Source organism: Centruroides vittatus, unplaced genomic scaffold (assembly GCF_030686945.1).
Source record: "Centruroides vittatus isolate TY-2023 unplaced genomic scaffold, ASM3068694v2 contig_347, whole genome shotgun sequence".
Lineage (NCBI taxonomy): Eukaryota > Metazoa > Arthropoda > Arachnida > Scorpiones > Buthidae > Centruroides > Centruroides vittatus.
Window position 1 is genome coordinate 1,901,946 of NW_027122171.1, and position 23,439 is coordinate 1,925,384.

A 23,439-nucleotide genomic window follows, 5' to 3' on the forward strand; every position below is an offset into this window, starting at 1 on the left:
ATCTTATAATATAATCGAGATGGGTTAATAATAATAATAATACTGTAATAATAATGATAAGCTCAAAGTTCAAACGGTTAAGAGTTGAAATTTGGTATACAGTTAGAATACATCATAAGAATGTACATACACTAAGAAGGGATTTTTCGAAATTCTTCTCGCGGGGGGAAGAGGGAGAGAGTTAAGGATTACCCCGAAGAACTCCGTTTCTACCGTGCTATTTTAGATGCGGTATTTTGCTTTCTTGTGAAAAATCGAACATACTTTTAGACCCATCTAAAAATTCTCTAATTAGTCTCGGAAGAGAGAGGACCTAATTCTTGCACCCAGTGAAAACGGGTAAAATCGGCTATAATCTAAATATCTTAATCTTCGTTATCGTTACTTTTTGCGTAAGCAACATCTGGCTCATCTGCTAGTTTTTTTTTATAAAACTCGTCTCTGCCCTCAAAATTAAGCTTGAGTTCTAATATGAGAACAGACAGAAAAGGAAATCTTACAAAATTTGATGATGATATTTACTATTCACTGAAAATAATAATTCACATTGACCACTTTTTAAGTTTGGATGTTAAAACGGCAATACTGCACTATCCAGATATTATCCAAAATACAACATTGATTGTCACAGCATTGTCACCAACCAAGTTTCAGTAGAGCATTTATTTTCTGCTCTTAAAATTATTAAATATGATTTAAGAGCTTCAGTGAATGCTGACTTAATAGAAGTGGTTTTTTTGTAAGGAGTAATTCAGTTTATAACAGAGATGAAAAATAATAAATTAATCAACATGGCAAAATTTACTAGTCTAAATGTTGTATTTCTCATTCTTGACTTAGTTTAATGTATCTGTATACTTACATATTATCCAATATACTCGTATATTATGTACTGTACAACATTTTTATTAAACTAATTTGTTTGTATAAGAATGTATTTACTATTTTTATTCATACACGCTTACCAAATACCAATGCCATCATCAAACAAGTCAATAAATGTGAACTTATATATTTAGTAGATGTGTCAAATTTTAATGTTTAATTAATTTTTTAAAATCGTTTTATTTTGTATTGTTTTAAAAAATAATCAGAATCGTCGTCATTATTACTTTTCCGGCTGTTATACAGTAAAGCCTACAACAAAGGAAAAGAATGACGATCAGTCAAAAAAATGATTTTCTCAGATTTTTACGCTTTTGGACTCGGGAAGCCTCGAAACGTAGAGAAGTGCAAAAACATCCAGGGTTTTTTCTGTACGTACGGGTGTTAGAATGTGTACCAACCGATTTAGTTCAACCATTTTCAAGCTTAATAACTCCTGTATTAAACCATCCGACTCCGATTCAAAATCGTGCCTCCCATGCAGTCTAACATTCGTACATACAGAAAAAAAACGAATTTTTTGCAAATCTCGACATTTCGAGGTGCCCTGAGTCCAAAAATGCAAAAATTTGGGGTGGGATCATTTTTTGAACTATTGCTACACTTTTCCTCTGTTATATATAACAACAAAAAAGTAAAAATTGTCGTATTGACTCATTACTTAGAGGCATATTTTAGCTTTGGAATAAAAAAGTTTCTATCTTTATCTTATATATAAAATTCTCGTGTCACAATTTTTGTTACCGTACTCCTCCGAAACGGCTTTATCGATTTTTACCAAATTTTATATGCATATTCAGTAGGTCTGAGAATCGGCTACTATCTATTTTTCATACCCCTACACCATTTCCCCCCTTTCAAAAATATATTTATATATGGATTAAGGCTTTTATGTCCAACAGATGGCGCTAACTTCCGACGACCTAAGTTTGCTTTTCTGTGAGGCATTATGCTTTTCTGTGAGAATGGACTGAAGCAGATCATTTTCTATCTATCTATATAAATAAAATATTTAATATAACGTATAATACGTATAATATAAGTATAACGTATAATATAAGTATAAATAAAATATAACGTTCGTTTGTTCCTACCGATTCATTTGAAATTTTGACACAACGTTGCATTCGAATACGCACGTGTTTTTATATAATATACATGTCGAAATTCCCCCCAGTGAGGGGAGATGGACGGGATTAAGGCTTACTGTGAAGAACTCGGCTTCTATTATACTATTTTACATGCGGTTTTTGATTGCGTTTTAATAGGGTACGTCAAGAGAATGTACACTAAGAAGGGATTTTTCGAAATTCCCCCCACGGGGAAGTGTTATACATTTATAATAGATACATTTTGAGCCACAACAACGTGTGGCCGGTTCAGCTAGTTAGAACTATATTTATTGATGCTAATATTCTGAGGTCAAGTGATGACGTCAGAATTTTCGAGCCTACTTTGTTAACATTTATAATAGATACATTTTGAGCCACAACAACGTGTGGCCGGTTCAGCTAGTTAGAACTATATTTATTGATGCTAATATTCTGAGGTCAAGTGATGACGTCAGAATTTTCGAGCCTACTTTGTTAACAAGTTATAATAGAACATTTTGAGCCTCGCTCTTGGTCGGAGTCGGAGTCGAATCGTAAGAAAAAGTCGGAGTCGGAGTCGTGTAAAATCTACCGACTCCACAGCCCTAGTTAAAAGCATTTAGTTCCAGGTTAAGAATGTACAACAGAAAAAAATACATAATTACACATTAAAATTTGATAGCAATGCGTTTTATTAAGACTCTACACACCAGAAGAAAGTCCGCATTTCTGGAGAGGTGAGTGCCTTCCAGAATAAGAACCATTGCAACGGAACACCAAACTATACCAAATAAATAAATAAAACGTAATTTGCAAAACAAATTTTCAAAAATCGATAGTGAAAAATCATTAAACAAGCTAAGTAAAAATGGAAGAAACTGTAGTAAAAGGAGTAAAAAATTCAGTGGCACGAGATATATTTTGTTTAAAAATTCATTTTGAATTGGAAACTGATTAGGAATTGATACAAAAACCGCGTAAATAGTTTCTTGCCGTAATCTTTTCCTAAAGATAAAATAATTTATGAGTCACCGATTTATCAATAATAAAAATTACTGTAATGACATGTCAAAATAATTTTACGTACCGGTACATGACTCAATCTTACTGTAGTCGGTGACTAAAGAGAATTCCAAAGTCGTGGTATCTGCCCCTTTTCTATTGTGTTTTGCAGTTTTTATTGAACATTAGCGAAAATGTAAGCGTGTTTTAATGAAAATTGCCGATTTCTACTAATTTTCGGGCAAAATTTGGCGTTCCATTATACTTTGCATCAATATAAATTTACTTATCGTCATCAATAATACATGATTTATCAAAGAGATTATTTAAAAACACCTTTCAAGCAATAATTTTGAATCTTAAAACCGCTGTATATTATATAGAATTCGACTTTGTTTTCTTATAAATATTAGTTTACTTTCTCTTCAAATTTCCTTTTGTATAAAAATAAATAAATAAATAAATAAATAAATAAATAACGTTTATTACGACACTGCCCTAAAATTCGAGAGGGTTGGAAATTGGTAGATGGTTGTTACGGTGATGGCCAAGCCTCCGGTTGCCGTAGCAACATGCAGCGAGTAATTTATATGGCACATTAATATGTGATCTTATTGACGCTGGAAAATGTATTATATCAATGTCATTTCGAAGTATTTATTAAAAATAAAAGCGCTTTTATTAAGAAACGAGAACTTTTTTACATTGAATATTACACTGCGGATGTAATTTTCAATGTACAAATCGAACACCCGGTTATTAAATGCAAATAGTCATTTTAATCCACGCCCGTGTTTCTATTTTCATGTTATTTGACGGTTTACGGTGTCAGAATCCGTATAAAATGACAAAGTTTTCAATGGCTTCCGTTCTAAAATCAAATAATAAAAATCGTTTTTTTCAGTACATCGATTGTAAAATTGCTAAATTGGCTTAAAAAATTTTGATTTATCGATTTAAAAGTTAATTAAACATTACAAATTTTACTTCACACCATTTGGAATTTTTCATATAATCGAATTACTCGAACCCACTTTTTAAAAATTCTTTCCTATTCGAGAGGCCTTTGATGGGGTCCCCGGTCACCCCATTGTCCGTCACATATTATTTGGAAATAATTATAAACGTAATTAATTAATTAAGAATCTTTTTAGTTTGGCTCAATTCTCGAGATATTTAAACTTAATCTTCTAATCCACGAAAGAAATAATTTTAAAATTAATATATGTTATCGAAGAACACGTAATAATCGGGATTTCTTCTTTTGTTCGCTTGTTTAATTGTGACGAAGATTGCTTTACACTTCTTCACGTCAGTCACCGAATAACCGTCGGATCGACTAGAATAGAGAAGAGTAGAAAACGAAGCGTAGATTCCGAATTCTTTAAAAAATGGAATTTTCCAGGTTCGATTCTACTACAAAACTGGTGTTCTACTAGTCTGTCTTCTTCTTTGTCCTAGACGAGCCAGAAAATACGTTAGTAACACTGTCTCTTTGTTAATTAACGGAATACAAGATTAAATGTTTTGTCTTTAGTTGTCTAAAAATATATATCACTATTTGAATAGTGTGATTTTTACTTTCCTGACTGTTATATTAAACAGAGGGAAAGTATGGCGATCGGTCAAAATATAAACCCCCACGATTTTTAACATTTTTGGACTCAGGAAACCTTGAAACGTCGATAAATGCAAAAAAATTCGTGGGATTTTTCTGTATGTATGGATGGATGTCAAATATGTGGGGGCGCGATTTTGTTTACCCTCTTTGAAGCTTATAAATCCCGGATTTTTTGTCGAAAATTTCTGAAATTTAGCAGGGAGATTTGTTTATTAAGGAAATCGAAGCTCTTAAATTTTGGTGGTTAAAGGTCGAGGGGGTGGAAAGATAAATAGGGTCGTGTATGTCGTATGTGGAGTAGGGTCGGACGTAATAACGACTTTACTCGTTATTAGTATTTACAATTTTTTTTATAAAACCCGTCCCTACCCTTTAAATCAAGTTTTTTGCCATTTTATAATAGTTAAAAATATAAAAATTTTTAAAAATAAAATATCATAACAGATAGTGGCCGCAAATGTTGTCGGGAAAGTTAAGCAACTCGTTGCTGAAGTTACGCCAGACTGGTCGAGCTTGGACTTATAAGGTCCCTTTGATGTAACTTTATAAAATGGACATAATCTACAATATTTGTGTGTTCTTTATCTCGCTAAGGTTTAAGCTGCTGTTTAATATTTATAGCAATTAATCATTTATTTTAACTATTTTTAAATTATTTATTCTGGTTCTCGACCTAAGTAATTTGGTTAAATGAAGCGTAATTTAAATACTCAAAAATCGCATTTAACAACTTTAATAACTTATTAAAAATTTTATATTATACTGTAATAATTGCGTAGGTTAAATTAAAAATAAATATGGAAATTTTTAATTTTTATTAAATAAATACGGTATTTTATTGATTACGTATTAATCGTATATTTTTACAGGAACAATTCTTATTTTTATATGGAAATATGTAAAAATTAATATAGATATATTTATTTATTTGTAGAGTTTTTATAACGCAGGTAAGTTTTTATAACCGTAAAATGTATTTAAATTTTTATAAATTAAAGAAAACAAAAGAAAAATAAAAGTACATTTAAGATTCATGCGAAAGCATTTGCCAAGACAGGTGAAACATATTAAAATTTCAAATCAAATCGAATAAAAACTGTATCTGGTGGTTAATATAAATGCGAAAATGATGTCGAAATTTAAGTGAAGTTTTCGTTTAGAATTGGATGACAAAGAAAAAAAACTTTACAAGTGTACTGCTTCTTTCGTATTTCGTCTAATCGAAGAACATTACAGAATATTTAACATTCTCAATTTCTCCCGAAAGGAATTAGATAGATAACCGGCACGACTCTACTGTTAAAGGAAAAGTATGGTATACAGGGTCAAGACACTACTAATTTGAGGTGGAGAGCGTATATTTTAAATGAAATAAATTAAGAAAATGAATAAAAATTGCAGCTGAATTTCAGAAAAAAATTGACTGTAAATCTTATTTCGTTTGACGAAGCTGTATCAAAGACGAGATGTAACACCAATTTTCTATATTAATTAGCTTTAATTCTACTTCAGCTTTCTGAAGTTCACTAAATTGAATAATGCAGAATTCTCGATTCACTTTTATTTCTTTGTATATATTGAAAAAATCATGTTTATTCCATTGTCATTCAGCGTGTGACGTTGTTGACGGTAGTCTCGATTGTCGGAAAATTCCCTTGTTTGGTAATGGGAGTGTCACAAAGCAACTGTAATGTGTTGGGTGCGGTCCAAAATTCCCTTCGAACTCTATGAACGGTAATTGTTATTAATACTGTGTTTTATCAATCGAAAAACGACAGATTGCCACGCCATAATTATTTCCCTCATTTTAAAATTTATTATGAATCGTCGAACGGGATTAATTGCATTATTCATTCAACAAATATTTTCAAGAATTTATCGTACATAAATACGTGATTTCTCTTTAAAATAATTTAATGAGGCTTTATTATTAAATGAATATAATTTACCACGTTTGAAATCGTATTTCAGTATACAGTCAAACCTCCGAACAACGGACAGTAATGGTAACGTAAAAACTGGCCTCTATTGGAGGTTCGATTGAATATATTTACAATTACAATTAATTTCAATGCATTAAGATTTCGAGCCTACAGTTTATTATATTTTGACGATATCTACTTTCGTGCTATCAAATTACGTGTAAAATTAATCGAGGAAATTGAAAATAAATCTATCGGTCCTTTTAAGGTTGCTTGTTTATTTAAAAACAAGAAGATTTTTGTTGAAGATTATATATTTAAAAAATATCTTAATTATAAATTAAATTAGAGACTAAAATATTACAATTGTACAGTGATTGTTGTGTAATATTTTAAAAATTATATATACTTTTTTGAAAAGATTTTTAAATAATTTAATAAACAAGAACTTTCTTCACGCTTCTTTTTCTTCCAAATTTCTTTATTTTAAGTTATAATCGATGATGCGAACGAATCTAAAGCACGATTTTCCCCCTCCTTTCTATTAATACCGAATTTTTAAAATAATCCATTTAACTATTGCGAAGTAGAACAACCTGCTAACCAGCTTAAGCTAATTATAGGCATTATCATCATTTTTTCTTTCTACTCGGAAAGAATTTTACGAAAACTTCTTTATAATAAAAAAGGAAGAATACATATTTATTAAAATAGCGTATAAACTTTATTTTACTCTAATTAATCTTTTCGTTATAATAATTATAATCTCAGATTTAAGTACTCGTGTTTGAAGCAGGAAAGTAACTAATGTGATATTTATTAACTATTATTTAATATTTCAATAATTTTTAAATAAAATATATTTTTAGATGGGAGCTGCCGAAACTCCTTCCTTAGATCAAAGTATCCAGTCAGTTAAAACAGTGAGGAAAGTAGCAGAAGAGGGAAAAATTCGCAATCGCCTTCCTTCCAACGAAAGTAAGATTTTTAAAATATTATATTTAATATTTGCAAAATTAAATATGTCGTGTCACTATTGAAATTTAATATTTTAACATAGGTTATTCGAGAAACGGAATTTCTGGACTTTTAATTAATAACCGTAAAGTTTAAATAGGATGCAAACCACGCAATAAGTCGATCGCTCGCTAAATTATCGAAATTTACGTCGTTAAAGTTCGGTAATGAGCTGTTAATTAGATTGAATATGCTAGAGCAAAACTTTGCCATTTCTCCTGTCGCATTCTTTCCATCCCGCAAAAAAAAAATGAGAAGGAAAAGAAACTGCCGTTCTACTTTCTTCCTACTGAAATGTAACATAATTGCAAGCAGTTGAGATAAATTAAAAGACGTGTGTTACTCTCCCGGCTGTTATGTACAAGTATACGTAACAAGAAGTATACATACTTGTATACTGCAAGTTTTTTTGCAAATTTCTGTTTTGAGAGCCTTTGAACAAAAATGTAGATGATGAAGATGGAAATATTTTCAAAATCCAGCAACTAGTTGCATAAATTTCCGGCTGTTATGAGATCTTATTTAAAAATAACTTTTATATTATTAATCATAATAAATAAAATTGTGTGTGGCGCTATCTGTTACGCGATTCTGTAATAAAAAAGTTTTAATTATTATCAATAATTATTACAAAATGCCATAAAGCTTCATTTTAAGGGTAGGGACAAAACTGCAAATGCTTCCTCTCCAGCTACGACACATGATTTGCTTCTATCTTCACATTTGATCTTTAACCACAAAAATTTAATAGCATCGATGTCCATTTTAAACACATTACAATGCAAATTTCGTATTTTAATATTTACCCTATTCTGAGATATTGAATAAAATACGGACATACATGGAATTTTTTCTTTTTTGATTTTTTTTTTTTTTTGAGTTCAGAGAGTCTCAAAACATGGAGATTTGTAAAAAAAGAAAGCCAAAGAATAAAGTTCGACACGATTCCAACACTTTCCTTTGTTACGTATGCATAATAAAAGGGAAAAAGTAAAAGTTTTTTTTAATATCAAAATCTCAAGACAGATGGCGTTATGCACAATTTTATTTATTATGATTAATAATATAAAAGTTATTTTTAAATAAGATCTCATAACAGCCGGAAAATTATCTAGCTCGTTGCTGGATTTTTTAAAGTTTTTTAAACTAATATCAACTCTTTTTTGAGATTATGCGCATTTTGACAACATTTCCGGATCATTCACTTTTTTTGGGCTGAAATTCGATAAAAAAAATTGTAGTCCTATAAAGTATAAATTCCCATTGTCTGTCTAATAAATATTTACTCGTTTCACTTTAATTTCTCTGAAGTGTAAACAAAACGAGCAATTATTTTATTGTGCCGCGGTCACAATGGCAGGCTGCAATTTTAATCATATTTTCTAAATTAATTTAATTTAAAATATATGCTCGCCACCTGAAATTAATAGTAGCTTGTCCCGGTACAGTATACTTTTCCTTTAACAGTACAGTCGTGCCGGTCATCTAACACTTTTCAGGAGAAAAGTTTTGAATTGAAACGACGTGACTTCCGGTTTGCATCATATATACAGTATATATGTACACATATATGGGGCTAGTAAAGATGTTTTTTTTAAATTAGAAATAAGTGCACCACTCCTATGGGAGTATAACACTAAGGATACATAAACCAAAATAAATGATACAAAGTAAACATAAAATTAGTATTTGGTTTTTAGTGAAGACTAAAATGTAAAAAATTAGAAATTAGAAATTATAAATAGTCTTTTCTTCCATATTTTTTGAACATAATTGTAAAAAGCATCAAACAGTGGCTTCTGAACAAGCTTATCCAGTGGACATGGCCACCTGAAACCTTGCGTGAAGATTTCCAATTTCAGAATAAATCTATCTTGATCGTAAATTGAACAATGATAGATCATACGGTCGACGGTGTCAAGGTTTACTGTAGAGCAAAAGCAAAAGGCAGTTTCTGCCCGGTTATACATCGCCAGGTAGCTTCGAAAATTACCATGCTCAGTAATTAGTTGAGCAGTAGCAAACGTTATATCTCTAAGTTGTGATGAGAATCTGCAATCAACACTAGGAAAGTGAAGTCTTATTCTACCAGTTTTACTGCACAACCATTGCTGGTTCCACTTCTGCATAGCGTTGTCATGAATATAATTTTTAAGGCTGCTACGTGAGAGAGTATAGTTCAAATCAGTGTCCTTTGCAGCTGACTTAGTCTTAAAGTCGGCTTTTTCATTTCCTAGTATGCCAGTATGGCCAGGAACAAATATAAAAGTTATCTTATTTACAAGATTTTTAATATGGTGCTGGATACATGTGATTTTATTGCTATTGCACTTGGGATGTAATAGGGCTTTTAGGTCAGACTGAGAGTCACTGTAAATGTTGATAGAAAGTTTTTTGTTAGATAGTGAAGTGTCCACTGAACAGCTTGGTAGACAGCATCTTCTTTAGCTTGATAAGATGGATGTATGTGGGGGGTATCTGTACCTTTTAACATATTTTGGGCAAAATATGTCAGTTTGCAGGAAGATGCAGACACTTGAGCCAACATGAAGGGGATTTTTGGACCCATCTGTGTAGATATTAATGTCAGCATGGTTATCCAAGAAGGAAGCAGATGACACCAGATTTACCCTGGGGATAATCCTGCTTACAAAGGCTGATGATCACAGTTAGTAGGAACAGCCGTAGATAGGAGTAGAGACCGTTGTTGAGCCTTGATGTTTGTGGTTCTGATGTAGTAGTTTAGAACTTTTTCTTCAATACATAGTGGTAAAGGAAGGAGCTCTGCTAGTATCAGAGAGGCATTTGTAAAAACAGTTCTGCGGCACTTTGAAATTCTGATGGCACTGTCTTTAAAGAGAAAGTAATTTACTTGCTATTGAATTTTTACTAGTTACATGACCCCAGCTAGAGGCCACGTAAAGCAGCATTGGTTGTATTGCCCCATTATATAGAATTTTACAAGCTTTATGATTTAGTCCCTAGGTGCATCTAGCACATTTTAGTAGCATGTAGTTTATTTTTTTTGGCCTTAGCCAATATATAATCAATATGATAACTGTATATGAGTTTAGTATCAAGGATTACTCCCAGGTACTTTTGCCGATCTACCCATTCGATTGAGTCACCATATAATAAAACTTTGGGAAAATTTGTATTTGTTGGTGAAAAGCATGGCTTTGGTCTTATAAGTAAAGAATTGGAGTTTACTAAGATAGTCCCGTTTGGAAACTATACTCAACATTTCGTTTAGCTTACTTTCCAAAAAAGCAATGTCCTTATGCTGACACAAGGTCGTCGGCATGGGTTTGCACACTTATTTCCTTGCCACGTTTGGTTTTCACAAAGGAGTTTACCATCAGGTTCCATAAGAAAGGAGATATGACACCACCTTGAGGGCAAGATTTAGTTAGGAGTTTTTCAACAGAGTGATCATGGTAAGATAGATTTATTTTCCTATTAGTTAAAAAGAGGAGACCAACTTGACAGGATAGATGAGACAATCTAGTTGGGAGAGCTCGTTAATAATGCTTGGGTGCCAGCAGTTGTCAAAGGCTCCTTTAATATCCAAAAATATAGCTGCAGTATAAACTTTGTTATTCAGGCTTTCTTCTGTAATGTCTGTCAAGGCATAGATGGCATTTTTAGCATTTCTGCTTTTTCTGAAGCCATACTGGTTTGGATCTAGCCAGTGGTGCGTATTAGCATGCCACTCGAGTCGACCCAAAATCATTTTTTTCAAAAACTTTACCTATTACTGGAAGAAGGCTAATTGGTCTATACTGTTTGGAGGGGTTGGTATTTTCATTTTTTGGCTTTTTGATAAGGATGACATTCGCAATTTTCCACTGATCAGGAAAGTAAGAAAATCTTAGGCAGGAGTTGTACAGACTGAGTAGAAATGGCTCCAAAAGGTTGAAACACACCTGTAGAATTTTGGTATAGATCTCATCACCTCCTGGAGCCTTATGAGGTCCCATGGAGAAGATTGCTTTCTTGTGTTTGAAAGTGGAGAAATAATAATATATTTCAGTTGGAGCTGAACACAACTTTGACAGTTTTTTCTGATAGATTTATTTATGTTCAGGGAATTCATCTGTGGGATTATCTCCAGGAAAAGGTTGGGCAGCCAGGGCTGATATCATAACTTTGATGGGTGTTATCTATGGGTGCCACAAGTGTAAGATCCGTGCTGTTCCTGTTTAAAATCCTGTAAATGTTTTTCCATGGATCAAGATTTCCCTTTGTATTGCAAAAGTATCGCCAGGATTTCAGCTTTTCTGACTTCATTTCTGTGATGTATGTCTTTTTTGCTGACCTGTATTCAGTTTCTTGATTGACTCTCAATTGGGGATTTTTCTGTCTTTGAAATTTGCGCCTAATAGAATTGACCTGTTTTCTCAGAGATGTTAATGTTGGGGTTCCTCCACGGCACAGTCTACTTTAGAGGGACTTTCCTGGGAATGGCTTTTTCTGCTGCACTTTTCAGAATGTTATTAGGCTTTGGCATCCATTTATTTCCTGTTCAGTTAGGTTATTCAGAAATTATTCAGTTCTTCGAATTAGACCATAAAACATTTGCCAGTTTGCCTTTTTTAGGTTGAAGGAGTTACTTTTTATAAGGCAAAGCCTGTGTTGCTGTTCAATGAAAAGGAGGTGGCTCTGTGATCAGATAGCATCTCCTGTTCTACCAGTGATTTTTTTAGCCAGAGAAGAGCCAGTGATAGTTAAATCAATCCAACTTCTGTCCCGAATAGAGTCATAAGTTGGATGACTTGGTTAATTTATAACAGTAAAATTTTGATTTTCTAAAAATTCTTCAAATTGGGTACCTCTGCTATTTTCTATGATATCATGCCAAAGTGGATTTCTGGCATTGGAGTCAACGCCAATCAGCAGCCTATTCTTATCAATTGTTTTGTCGGTTTTCTCTAAAAAAGAGATATGCCATCATTCAGAGGCAAGCTGGGATAGCAATAAACTGAAGTACAGAACAGTATCCAGAGTAATAGATATTACAGTGCAAAACTCATTACATATCTGGGTTAGCTGCAATATGGGGATATTTGGGTTACATATAATAATGCAAGCTAGAGGATTGGGGACAGCTGCAGAGATAATCTTGAAACTCCTAGGAAAGCCAACAATTTTGGTATTGTATACGTAGGGATCCTGTAATAGAGCAATGTCTATGTCATTATCTATTAAGTATTTTGCCAGATTTCTTGTGACTGCTTTGGAGTGATTGACATTAAATTGAACAATTTTAATATGTTTCTTGGTATGTGGCCTCTCCATAGTCTGTGTTTTCAATCAGTTTTGATTTAACTTTTAAGTATACAGGGCATTCTGGGTCCGTGGCTTTGTGAGAAACATTTTGAACATTAATTTTTAGACGTTTAGCCCATCTGATACAATTAATGCACTTAATAGCTGAAGACTTGGTCTTTTCCACATACGTTCTATAGCTGTGACCCTCGACACCACAATGTGAGCAGGCTGGTTGTTCCGGTACACATTTTGAAGCAATGTGACCAAATTTACAGCAGTTGTAGCATTGTTTGATTCCTAAGTAATTGAAGACTTGATGAGATCTAAGTCCTATATACACCCTTCTGTTTTTTTAGTAAATTTTGATAAACTTGTGGTGTGGTCAACAAAACCCATGTTTTTTCTTGAGCAGAGTTTGCCTTGGATCTGAAGGAGAATAGTGGTTGTAGTATCTGATCTTTTTCTTCTATTGATACTATTTTTTTAAAGTTATCATTCTGTGCAGTGACAGTGTTAAGCAACTCTTCTTTATGTAAGTTAGAGCACACATGGTGTATTTGAACTAAGGGCTTTTAGTTTTCTTTCTTGCCGAAAATTTTAATTCAGAGTCATCATTGTTGTTGATAAGATTAATAATTTTATCGACGCTGGCAGTGTTGGATATTTGGAGGTTGACTTTCCCATCTTTTTGCACCAGACAGGAGTCAATCCTGATACCATTGGCAGCTGGTTTTAGAACAGATTCTAAATGACTTCTGACTGTATCTTTGTCTACTTGCGAGTTTTTAATCCCTGGAGTTAACAGTAATGTCTCCTTTTTTTGTGCTTGATCAGGCTGGTTATGGACTTTGACTCTTGAAGCTTTAACAGCATTTCCATATGATTTCAGTTGTGATTGATAATGTATTTTATCATCTTGCAGTTTAACTATTTCTTCTTGTACCACATTGTATTTATCTAAACAACATAAATGGATGTCAGTTATTCTTTGTATTAGTTGATCCAATGTGTAGCTTTCTTGTTGGTTGATTGGGCGTTTATTCACTATGGACTGGTAAATACTTTTAAATTAGTTGATGTCTTCTGAAATCCTAGTTTCGATATTTCTTCAAAGGCTGCAGAGACGTTTTATGGGGTAGCTTGCGCCCTGGCATCGTGCTGCAGATTAGGCTTAGCTATCACACTAAGCCACGTGCACGAGTGCAAGGTTGACTGGCAACAAAATAGTACAAATTTTTAATAATCCCATGCACCAAAGACCAAAAAGCAGAAATAAAACAACTAAATGTTTTAAAGAAATGGAAGAAATAAATTAATTATAAAATTAGAGCCAGAACAAAGACTGTTCAACTTGATGCCACCTGGCGGTCTGCTAGTAAAGATGTGTTTAGATGTATATATAAGTTTGAATGGAATTATTGGTGATAACAATGCTATTTACAATGCAAAATCGTATATTTATTAATAAGAGTTGCTATTTAATATAAAGAATGTGATCTGTTCACAAGTATTCACGAGCGCTTTACCAGTGTAGCGCTATTTAGGGGGCCGCTATATCGAAATTTGACTATAATGTGTAATGAATTTCATAAAATGATTAATTTTTCATTTTCACTAAATGTGCACTAAAAAGAAATAATTTCATTAAATTTAAAAAAAATAACAGCTTTTTTTAAAGAAGAATTTATTGAAATTGAGAAGAAATTTCGATCCGGATTAAAAATTAATTTTAATCAACAAAATTATTTTCTACTTTCTTGGTAATACAATTAGTAATTGTTAATTGCGTAAGGAAAATAAGGCGGCTCTTAAAATCTTTCTCTTTCTTAAGGCTGCTCTATTTTTAACAATTAAAATATCATATTTATAAACCGGATAATGCTGCTTTGTTTGACGAAGCCACCGACAATGTCCAGTCGCACCCATTACGCGATGGGCAATAAAACAGTAATTTAAAGTTTGAAATTAGTTTGCCAACCTCATTGCAAAGAGAGAGAGGGACGAAGAATGAGACGATCTCTGGCAAGATGCATGAGTTCCTCCAGAGAATAAACATTGTGACCACTTACATATCGTATTTGATTAAATTGAGTATATCGATTTTTATTTCCTTCCTCTGTTTCTATATTTTCTCCATAGAAGGAACAGTGTATAAATATATATACGTTTTGTAAATATAGATTTTAATGTAGTTGCGTTGGAAATCTGTTATTTTCCCTTTTGATTAATTTATTACGGATGAGAAAACACCATTAACTTTTATTATTATGTTAAAAATCGACTAGATTTTTGTTTTCCTCCCTCCGTTTGGCGTTTAGCTTATCCATACTGGGCTGCAATTTGAAAAAAAATTGTAGACCTATAGATTCCCACTGTCGTCCGTCTGTCTGTCTGACCTTCCTTAATCTCGAGAATAGTGTTAAATAGATGAAAGTCGAGACCAGATTAAGGGTAGGAGGGCACCTCCGGTTTGCACCGGAAGTCACGTTATTTCAATTCAAAAATTTTCCCTCAAAAGGAGTTAGACTGGCACGACTTTATTGCTAACGGGTAAAGTATGATATACAGGGGCAAGCCACTACAAAATTGAGGTGGAGAGTATATATTTTAAATTTAAAAAATTATTAAAACCTGCAGTTTGCAAATAATTGCTCGTTTAATTTGTTTCCTTTTTTCCCTTCTAACGCGTTAAAAAGCTTAATTCAAATGGCGCGAGTAGTAATTTTATCGATTGTTTTTTGTAATTAAATTAACTGAGGATTCTCAAAATATTATTATTGTTTAGCGAATTAAATGAAAGAAACTGGTGAGAGATACGCACGCCATATTTTCCAAGTAATTCACTCCGATTGCTTCTATCGACGATGATTTGTATAACAATTTAAATAATTATTCGCTTCGTTACCGTTTACTTTTTGTGTTTCGACCAATTACGGGGGCGTTTGGAAGACATTAAATTTCCGTAAAGTCTTAAATGAAGATTAAGTTTTGACACGTTAAATGATGTAGCGCGTACCTTCGTCCGAAAATTTGTTTATAACAGTTATTATATTTTTCTTAACAACGTTTTCTTGTTAAAAGTTTTTAAATAGGATTTACGGAAGATTAATTTTTAAACTTTTTCCATTTTTTTTAAAATCTAGACTAAAGTCTAATTGCCAGATTATTCGTTAACAAATTTCCACTTCGTACAAATTCTACTTTCTATTATTGTATATAATCGCTACAAAAATGAAATTTCAATGTTTTAAAACTAAAAAATTTAATGGTAAATGTTTAAGAAATTCGTAAATAAAATAAATAGGGTTCTTTCCTAGTAAGGAAACGGCCCTAATCGAGTTGGATTGAGTGATCGATTAATCGATTTTTAAACAGAACGAGCAATTATTAATTGTGACATGGTCACAATGCCGCCGGGGCTGCAGCTTTTAATTATATTTTTAATTTATTTAATTTAAAATATATACTATCCACCTGAAATTACTAGTGGCTTGCCCCTGTACTGTACATCATACTTTTCCTTTAACAATAGAGTCGTGCTGGTAATTTTGAATTGAAATAACATGACTTCCGGTTTGTGTCTAAAGTAGGTATATAGTTAATCGGGGCCTTCTACCCCTGTAGTTTTTATATCTGCTCTTCAATTTCATTTGCTTAACACTTTTCTCGAGATTAGGGAAAGACAGACAGACTGACGACAGATACGTCTACAAGTTTTTCAAATTACAGGTCAAAAATGTGGTAAAAATAACAGTTTGAAATGTTTCAAATGGCTTTAAAATGTTATATTCATCAATAAGAAATCACATTCGATAAGAAATTCACCTCGAAGTAAGAATACAATTTACGATTTTTTTTTCTTTAATGAGCTACAGAAAATATAAGCATCGCTTTTAGAAAAAATAATTTTTTTGTGAATAAGTTCTTTTATTACTTTCCAGGATGTTATACATAACAAGGAAAGTATGGCGATCGGTCAGAAAACGAGCTCCCAAAAGTTTTACATTTATGGACTCAGGGGACCTTGAAATATCGAGAAATGCAAAAATTGGATTTTTACCCTGTATGTATGGATGTTGTATGGGTCACGATTTTGTTCACCCATTTTCAAGTGTAATAACTCCCGTCCTTTTTGTCGAAAATTTCTGAAATTTTGCAGGGAGGTTTGCTTATTAGGGGGATTAATGCTATTAAATTTTGGCGAGTAAAGGGGTGGGAAGATAACGAGGGTGTGTGTATCTCAGTAGGGTCAGACTTAATGGCGATTTTACTGGTTATTAGCATTTATAAATTTTTACAAAACCGATTCCTACTTTGAAAATTAAGATTTTTGCCATTTTATAATATTTAAAAATATTAAAAAAATTTAAAACATTAATAATCACCAAATGTTGCCTGGAAAGCTAAGCAACTCGTTGCTGGATTTTTTTCAAAATCGATTATTTAATTGTTTAATTTTATTCAATATTTTTGCATCAGTTGATTTAAATCGAGTTTGTATTAAATTTATTGATTTGAAATTCTTACGAATATAAGCATTATGTTCTGCTTATGTTTACTGATTTTATTTATTCCAATTTAGTAAAAATTCTTTTTTAAAATTCCGGTTTCGCTTCTTATTTTAATTTGAAAGTGGCATTTAGTTAATTAGTTATTTTTATTATTTTTTTCTGACACTTGAGCCTATTGAGGTTAACTAAGCCGAGAGGGAAGAACATTTTCACTTCAATTCAGAACGTCTTCCTGTATTATAAAGATAGAAAGCAACCGAATCTAAAATAAAAATTTTTAAAAATTCTCATTTATTATCCGTTAATTTTTATTAAGTCGTTATTACAAGTAATAAATCATGAAAAGAAAATTCCGAACTTTTGTGTGATAATCGAGTTTGCTGGCTTTCATAAATTAAAGAGTCAATCGTCGAACAATATTTGCCCAACTACTAATTAACTATCCACTTCTAGATGAAAGAATATTGAATAACATTACCGGATAATCGATATTCTTTAAGCGGATTAAGTACGAAAGTGCACCATCTTAGATATTACTCGACGTAATAAGTAGCCTACGGAATTTAAAAAGATGATAATTTGCTTTCGACTCGATATTAAACGAATTAACAGATGCGGCGGCCTTATTTCTTTATCGAAATAAAGGCCAAAAGTGTCTAAAATGTCTAATTCGTTGTGTAATACCGGGCACGACGGCCACACGACTACACTTTTATCGACGCTTTATAGCTGGAGATCACGTGATAGGGTTAAATTAGTCCACTTCCAAACTCGTCACGTGCAATATACTGGAATATTGCTCATTTCTAACAATTTTGCATAAAATTTATTCTTATATTAAAGTAAACTACATAAAAAAAAAAACAGAACAACATTGTGTCATTGTTGAAAAGTGTTTCAAAAAATCCCCCGTAAGTAAATATTGTAAAGAAAAAATTATCTATAATTAAACATTCGATACCGTCGGATTTTAATTTGGCTATAATCTGGCTAATTAATTATAAAAAATATTACGTAATCTGGACTAAAGGTAGGCAGTTAAGACGCCATCTTGTATTAAATTTAATAGTTAAAAATAAATTAATTTAGAATATTCAGTAAGAAAACATCTATCCGGTTTGGTTTATTATCTATAATTAATTTTTTAATTTTTTTTACTGATTTTTTAGTTTACTGATATTGTTGACAAACTTGGAGAAAAATCTACACTTTTAATATTGGGATGCGAGAAATTGAATAAACTATAGGAATTTTTAACAGTGTAAAAATTGTACAAAACAATGTAAAAATTAAGTGGAAATCTTTATTTCCACCGTAAATTGAATTAGCAATAGCTTCTTGTCTTTTTTTACAGATGTTTTCAACGTTTTAATTGGCATCTTCATCGCAGTATTCGATTAACTTCTTTTATAATTTATGCCATTAATGTTTAATTAAATATCCTTGCCACGCGATCTATTAAGAACTTCTTACGGTTAATTATGAAATTTTCGAGATAAAACTTACTGAATTATCACATGACGGAATTTTAAAAAATTTTTCTGACGTCACACATTTATTATTAATCGTATTTCGGTAGTTAATTGCCAAAGCTTCACCCACGAGCCGTGAAAAATTATCTAAAAATTTAAAATATATATATATATATATATAATTATAGAATTAAATTAAATGAAGTTTTACATAAAATATAATTATCATTTTATTTACATTTTACAGATGATAAAAATTACGCCGAGAAAATCGAAAGCAGTTTACAAGTACTGACAAAAATGGCGTCAAATCCCGAATGTTTGACGTCCATTTTGATTGGAATGCAAAATCATTTGACAAATATGATCGAATTGACCAATCAGGTTGACGGAGAAAAATTTCATCGACCGGTAGCATCTCTACTTAATAAATTATTACTGGTAAGATGCATCACTATATATATATATATATATATATCTTGATGAATTTATGTAGGTAATCTGGGCCAATCTTTGTTTTGGCCAATTTAAAAAACTAGTATACCCATAAATTCCCACTGTTCGTCCTTCCTTAATCTCGAGAACTGAGTTATATGGATGAAAATCAAGCCCAGATATGGAAATATTAGAGGGAAGAGGCCCCGAATAACTGTATAAGAACTTCATGTTTGTTCCGGAAGTCACGTCAATTAATTCAAAAATTTTTCGGAGTTACAGGCACGACTCTGTTCTTATCAGGAAAGTATGATGCACAGGGGCAAGCCACTACTAATTTGAGACGGAGAGTGTATAGTCTAAAATTAAATAAATTAAAAATATGATTAAAAATTCTAGCCTGGCATTGCGACAATGTCACAATAAATAATTGCTTTTTCATCTTTCACTTTTTACTGCTATATAATTCGGTATTATAGTATTGAATAATCATCAATACAGTAGAGACTCGTAAATCGGAACCCCGGTAATCGGAATCGCCGGTAATCGGCACGATTTTCAGTCGGACTGTGTCATGCTGAATCGAACGTTTTTGATACTAGATTTACTTCTAAAGTATAATTTTCATGTTTTTATATTCTTCAATATATTTATTTTGTTTGTATAAAATGCAGAAATAATTTTTAACGATACGATAACCTCGATTATTATTGTAAAAATTTTCGTTAGGCTTAAAATCGACGAAAATTCAACGCGAAGCGACACGCGACGGAGAAAAATTCAACACGAAGCGACACGCAACGGAGAAAAATTTGAACATCAGACAGGTTAATATATTTTTTCGTACATAAACCGTAATCGGAACAAATCCCGGGTATACTATAGATTACTCCCTATGGAATTTCGTGTGTTTGGGTATATATCTGAACTGAGGGGACCGAGACGAGTTCAACGATACCCTACTTTTGGACCGGAGACGAAAAATAAAAAAGTTATCATACTTTTTTCCGGCGATCGCGCGATGATAGGGAGTCGCTAAGTTGGCCTCGCTATCGCGATAGGGAGTCACGTGGCTTGCCGTTAAAATTGCCTTTAGTAGACGTTTCCCCCCTTTTTTACTTTGTTCAAGAACTACCGTGAATCGATCACTAGTTTAGTACATGGCGGCGTGTGGTGGCGCCCATACAAGAGGTCAGTCGGGCCGCCATGTTCACTGCCATAAGTAACATTAACCGAAATCGCGATCGCGCGATGATCGGAAGTCGCGTCGCTCTCTCCGCTCTCGTATCGCGTGTTTAACGCTCCGGGAGATGACCGTAGTCCGACGTCATTGTTTGCAGACTTTACCGCAAGATGGCAGTACTAGCAACTATGGTGCCGTCTTCGTGAGAGCATTAAAAAAGTATGGTAAGTGAAAAAGTATAATAACTTTTTTATTTTTCGTCTCCGGTCCAAAAATAAGGTACCGTTGAACTCGTCTCGGTCCCCTGAGTTCCAATATATAATCTAAGTCCTTAAATTCCATAGGGGGTAATCTATAGTACACTCCAAATCCCTAATCTGAACAACCCCAGTCCCCAATTGATTCCGATTTTCGGTTCACTACTGTATATATTATAAAAGTAAGTGTACAATGTACGTGCCGCTAAAACTCAAAAACGAGTTCCGGTACGATCAAGGGAGTTATATAGTGTGGTAGCCCTCTATCCTCCATCCACGAAGAAGTTTCCCGTTTTTACCTGAAGGGCGTGCTGTTGAAGATAATAGGGCTGGAAGTTTCGCCCTCTAGAAATTTCTAGAACAGTCCAGAACATTCGAGAGTATTCGAGAGCATTCCACAACATTCCAGAATGTTCCGGGATGTTCTGGAACGTTCGGGAACATCGCGGAACATCCCAGATCATTGTGGAACATTCCAGAACACTCTCGAAATTTGGTACACAGCATACGTCACGAGAACGTTTAGAAGAGATTTTTCGAAATTCCCCCACGGGGGAGAGGGAGAGGATTATAGCTTATCTTGAAGAACTCAGCTTCTACTGTACTATTTTAGATGCATTTTTTTGTTTTTAACTGCGTTTTAGTAGAGTACCACGTGGGGAGGAAAGAAGTTCATTTCCTAACAATGGAAGTGTTAAGAGAAAGCGGTGTGCAAGATTTACAGGTGCAGATGCGGTTTTTTGCGGGAAATCGATCATATTTTTAGACCCATCTAAAAATTTTCTAATTAGTCTGGAAACAGGGGGACCTAATTCTTGCATTCTGTGAAAACTGGTAAGATTGGCTATAATGTAATAATTTTAATCTTCGCTATCGTTACTTTTTGCCCGAGCAACGCCGGGCTTATCTGCCAGTGATTTATAAAATAAGTAAAGCATTGGTCTTCATTAAAATTCGACCAACCCAAAAGAATGAAATATTAAAATGGAAATATTAAAGTTTTGTGCGTGAAATAAATGAAATGTCACTTATTTAATTGTGTAAAATGGATCTAAATACAACGCGTTACGATAAATTTTAAAAATAAAATGAAAATATATTTTTAAAAAATTCAAATTTATATATTATTTAAGACAAAAATTTAAGAAAATAATTTTTTTTTCAGAAGAAATAAAATGCCAACTCTATATAAAGATTTAAGTATAATCGGGCCCTTTCGAAGGATATGTCGTGCCTTAATTACGCCTTTTTAATACCCCCGATAAATTAAAAAATTCAGCAACGAGTTGCTTAACTTTTCCGGCAACTTTTGGTGGCGTCATCTGTTATATTTTATTAAAAAAACTTTTTATATTTCTAACTATTACAAAATGGCAAAAAGATTAATTTTCGGGGTAGGGATGGGTTTTATAAAAAAAATTGTAAATGTTAATAACCGGTTAAATCGCCATTCAGTCCGACCCTACTGGAGATACACACGACCCCATTTTTTCTTCCCTTGTCAAATTGCCCTATCGTAAACAATGTTTGTTAATTTATATTAAATTTAAATATTATTAATATTGAAACTAATTATTACAGATATATGCAGAAGATCATAGGAATTATAATATTACTGTATAATTTATAATTGAGATATTTTCGACTGGAAGTTTGACATTATAAAAGAAAGCAAAAAGAATTTATCCTTTGGAAAATACAGTAACGTATGAGTTATTTGAAAAATGGAAAAAATTTTTGCGACAAAAAAGAATAATTCATTCTTTATTTAATCTATAAATGCCGCAGTCGACGAGTTTTAAAATCTGAAAATATTTTTTTTTATTTTTTAAATAATTTGACGTTTTATAGAAATGTAAATATTGACTTTTATAAAACGAAATAACAGAAATAATTATTTTTATTCCCAACTACAGTCTATTTATTCTTTAATTCTTCTTTCTCATTAAGTAAGTAACGTACCCTAATTAATATCTATATTATGAAACTCTATATTATATACTCTCCCTTCTTCGGACATCCAACAAAACTCAACCCCCTCTAAAACTGTGTAACCCCTATAAACTGCGTAAAATTTAATGAAATAAAATGGACGTCCATTGAAGTTCAACCCCTCCCCTCCCATTGTTTAGTTTATATATGATTTTGAATGCACGAAACTGTTCTCCTATTCCCTCTTACTACCCGGATACGTCACCGTGGCGGAATACTATAAATTAACTTATTAGACTACGTTAATTACAATATTACATATACATCTGCTGGATATTATACATTAAAATGATGTATATTAGAATAATTTTATCGATTTATTTACACCGTAAAACACAGAATAACAACATTTTCTTGTAAAAAAAATCTTAAATATATATATATACTGTATATTAAAAACAGAAGATATTATTTTTAGTATAGCAAAAAGTTAGAAAAAATATTATACTTTCGTCCCTTTTTTATACACAAGACTACTTCAATATTTACTCCAGAAGAATATTTTTATTCGATACTACGTAATACGAGTAAAAATGGAATGGATTTTTGAATGTTCAAGTAGGTTAAATATTTAAAAAGGAACATTTGATGTATTGTAAAATTCTACAGAGGAAATTTCATTTTTTTAGAACAAAGTCGTTTATTTATTTATTCAATTTTTTGGAGAAGATAAGCCCTATGTGGAAGTTGTCGCATTTTATTAAATTAGATTGAAAACCGATACGAGATTATTATCCGTATTTGCAATTGTCGGCTCTTCTTTTCTGTGTATTTTAAGAA

The 23,439-nt window shown here is 32.4% G+C and overlaps 1 protein-coding gene across 3 annotated transcripts in view; it reads left to right on the top strand.

The window, feature by feature from the left end:
- LOC136974308 (uncharacterized) overlaps positions 1–23,439 on the top strand; it is a 290,946-nt gene that overhangs the window by 64,165 nt on the left and 203,342 nt on the right. For all 3 annotated transcript variants that reach the window (XR_010880624.1, XM_067269150.1, XM_067269149.1), the window contains exons 5-6: positions 7,391–7,499; positions 19,040–19,233. Coding sequence is in view for 2 of the 3 variants with exons in the window: in XM_067269150.1 (XP_067125251.1) it covers positions 7,391–7,499; positions 19,040–19,233 (303 nt within the window). In the remaining variant the exon portion in view is untranslated. The remainder of the gene's footprint in view (positions 1–7,390; positions 7,500–19,039; positions 19,234–23,439) is intronic.